Raw genomic sequence first — 3,191 nt, 5'->3', positions numbered from 1 at the left:
TTTCTCGAGGCCTTGCTCCAGCTTCAATGTGGGCGTCTTTTACTGCACACCGATAAGCGTGCACACCACTGTGCTTTGTTGATAAGAGGCCAAAAAACCAAGATAGCGCTTCCTTGTTTTCACACCATGGCCGCATATCTACCCCGCTTGAACGCTGGTTCGGGGCAGCCGTTCGCTTCAAATGCGAGACTGCGCGTGCGCCGAACCTTCTTATCATGTACTGCCCAAGAAGCTTGGCGCCACTCGCATTCGGTTTAAGCACGAGGTGAACTCGCAGTTTGCCCACCAGTATTCTGACTTCACCGGGCGCGTAACACAGTATGGTTAGCCAGTAAACATAGCAGCGCGAAAACCACTGAAGTTTTGACGGTATTCGGCATGGCAACTTTTAAAGAAACCTGCCCCTTTATGTCGCTGCCCAGAGAAATGGTTGTCCACATTTTGATGTTCCTGGGTCCCGAAGACCTGATGGCTGTCGAACAAACTTCGCCCGAGCTGTCAAGACTAGCTCGAGTCCAGTCCGTGCTGCATACCACGAGGTTCCTCATCAGCAGCTCGGCAGATTCCCTACGCGCCTACCTAGACGCGAAGAGGGCGGCGGCGATATCTGAGCTCGACTTGAATGACTTCGTGGCCGCCGACTCGGAAACGGTGGAGATGTGCGTCCAGAGCTGCGTGAACCTGACCGCACTGCGTTGCGTGAACACCCGCCTGCGGCCGACAGCGGTGGTTCGCCTCCTTCGAGACAGGCTTCGTTGTCTGCAGTTCCTCGAATGGTCGATCCTGGGAAGCGCACGTCACGACGAAGACATGTGCAACTTTTTGTGCACACCGCTGGACGACGACAGATCGCCAATTATCCCGGAAACCCTGCGCGGCATGTACGTTGAGATGGTACCAAGAGGACACAACATCGATTTTTTCTGCTTTGTTCTCGAGTGTTGTTCCAGCCTTCGCGTGTTGCATTACCACGAGCGAAGGTTTCAGACGGGAGTTGAAACAGCCGCGTACAGTGTGCTCGACAGCTTCCACAAGGGCACGGCTGGACTGCTAGAGATGTTCACTTTCACCGACGACTGCACTGCTGAAGCTCTCGAGACGGAAAGAACGGCGTCTGAAGACTCATGGAGTCCAGTGAGCGTGCCCGAAAGTCTGCTCGGCATGTTCGAGGAAAGCCTAATGATGTCTTGGAGCGTGATCGTAAGGCAGACTCCAAGGATATCCACGAACTGCGTGGTATTAGACAGGAGAACGACTCATCTCGTCCCGGAAAACTTTTCGAATCTCTTCATCGTCATCAAAGATGACGCGTTCGCAACCCTCGAAGCAGCGGCTCGTCACCACTGGCGCCGAAACACGCGGGCGTTGACGCTGGTGTCATCCCCTGCGCAAACAGTGGCGCGCACATGTTCTGCAACCGCCACCGATGCCTTGTCCTTCCTGAACTTCCTCAGGGGATGCCACAAGCTGACCGAGCTAAATCTCACTTCGTTCCATTTTGAGCCGAACGTCGATTGCTGCTCTGTTCTGGCCGACGCTGGCCTGACCAGACTACGCGCCCTGGCACTGCCCTCGTGCGCAATAAGTCGGCGAGGGGACCTCGATGAACTCGCTAGGGCGCGCTTCAGGCTGTACGAGTTAGACGTGCGCACTGAATTTAATGCACTGCCACAGGTTTGCTCTGTTTGCAAAGCTCCTTCCACATGCACCGAGCAGTTTTTCGAGCCGCTGCACCTGCTCTGCTTTCTGAGGCGTCTCACCTTATGCAATCTGCCGAACATCCGCGACCTGCGCTTTCTCAGTGGCTGTGCGGTCCGTGAACTCAGACTCCAGAACCTTGGACTTGCGGGCTTTGCGGGTGCGGAAACAGCAGTAGCTCTGACAGAGGTAAGCACCGGTTTAAAATTACCTTGTCAACGCCTGAAGTTCTGTTCTATGATATCGGCCTAGTAAATTTAGCAAGCGTTTTTTGTCTTACTCTGTCCTTATGTTCGTGCTGCTGCGTCGTATTTTGGCATAATCTAGGAGAGAAAGCTTGTTGGTTAGACCTGTGTTATGTGTGAAATGCCCTCAAGCTACAAGCACTTTTTGGTATGTCTTAAAATGCTTTTAACGCATGTACCCACGCTTTCGCGTTTCACCGTACTTGCGGTTACGTAGGCGGAATTAGGAAAGAACGAGTTTATTCCGGCCACTGTAGGGGCACTGTATGTGACAGTGATGTTACTCAGAAATTACAAATAGCATAATACCAACACACTTTCAGCTAACTCAAGCATTAGAGTATCTTAAGCGTAATGTTAAAGCAAAAGAATTTAAGGTTTTGCACCGCTATGTTTTTTTCTAAACAGTTCGCCTTTTGATCCAGGAAATCGTCGTGAAGTCTTTTGACGGAGTAAATTACGCGTCATCCTGGGGCTGCGTGGCGTAATACCTGCCACAGGACTTTGTGCATTGTGTTTCACAGATGATGGAGCAGGTGCACAGCCTGAAGCTGGAGAGCACCTTCGTCCCCTTGGACCTGTCCTTTCTCAGGCTAGGGATGAGGCGAACTCCTCAGCTGCGCCGGCTGTGCGTCAAGTCGACCGGGATTACGCCGAGCGAAAGCCCAGAGTTGCTGACCACCCTGTGCGATCTCTTTCCGGCCGCCGAATTCATTCACGTGCACACATGGCTGCCCGACGAGGAACCGGAACCGGAACTGGAGCCGGAGCCCATAGCATTCGTCGCGTACCGCGCCATCCCGCCAGATGGCGAAATCGGGGGATGGGACCTGGAACCTGTGCTTTCACCCGACGGAATTGTCCTCTGCGATATGTGCAACCTCGTTTCTGCCCAGAGGCCCCGCAACTGCGGACCGCGTCGGTTCTAAGTGCGGAGACCAACAGCTAAGGCCGCAAAACCTAGTCTTCAGTCCTATCCGCAGCTACGCCGCCATGGAGGGTGAGGGCACAAGAATGAGCGAGTAGAATGCAACCATCTTGTGTCGTCCAATCGAAACCTGGAAGATACGCTCTTGATCTATTCAATGGCCACGCCATTCTTAGCCCCCTTTGAACGACGAAGCTCCGACCAGGCTTTGCTCGCAGAATTTTTAGCTTCTTTTATGTGTACGACAACGAACGATAAAGGACTGGTCCGCTTCTTATTTAGTTCCTAATGCTCTGGCTTTGAGATTAAAATGTTCACCA

General features: G+C 53.0%; 1 protein-coding gene across 1 annotated transcript; it reads left to right on the top strand.

Moving 5' to 3' along the window:
• The first annotated feature begins 378 nt into the window (after window positions 1–378).
• Window positions 379–2,872, top strand: LOC149344495 (uncharacterized). The gene is made up of 2 exons (XM_089547244.1): window positions 379–1,887; window positions 2,468–2,872. Exons 1-2 carry the CDS (start codon window positions 379–381, stop codon window positions 2,870–2,872), a joined length of 1,914 nt encoding a protein of 637 aa, XP_089403370.1.
• The last annotated feature ends 319 nt before the right edge of the window (window positions 2,873–3,191 follow it).

Source organism: Amblyomma mixtum, chromosome 5, assembly GCF_055824585.1.
Source record: "Amblyomma mixtum isolate Tamu chromosome 5, ASM5582458v1, whole genome shotgun sequence".
NCBI classification, from domain to species: Eukaryota; Metazoa; Arthropoda; class Arachnida; order Ixodida; family Ixodidae; genus Amblyomma; species Amblyomma mixtum.
Note: the sequence above shows the minus strand (reverse complement) of the source record. Positions and strands in the feature narration are given on the sequence as shown.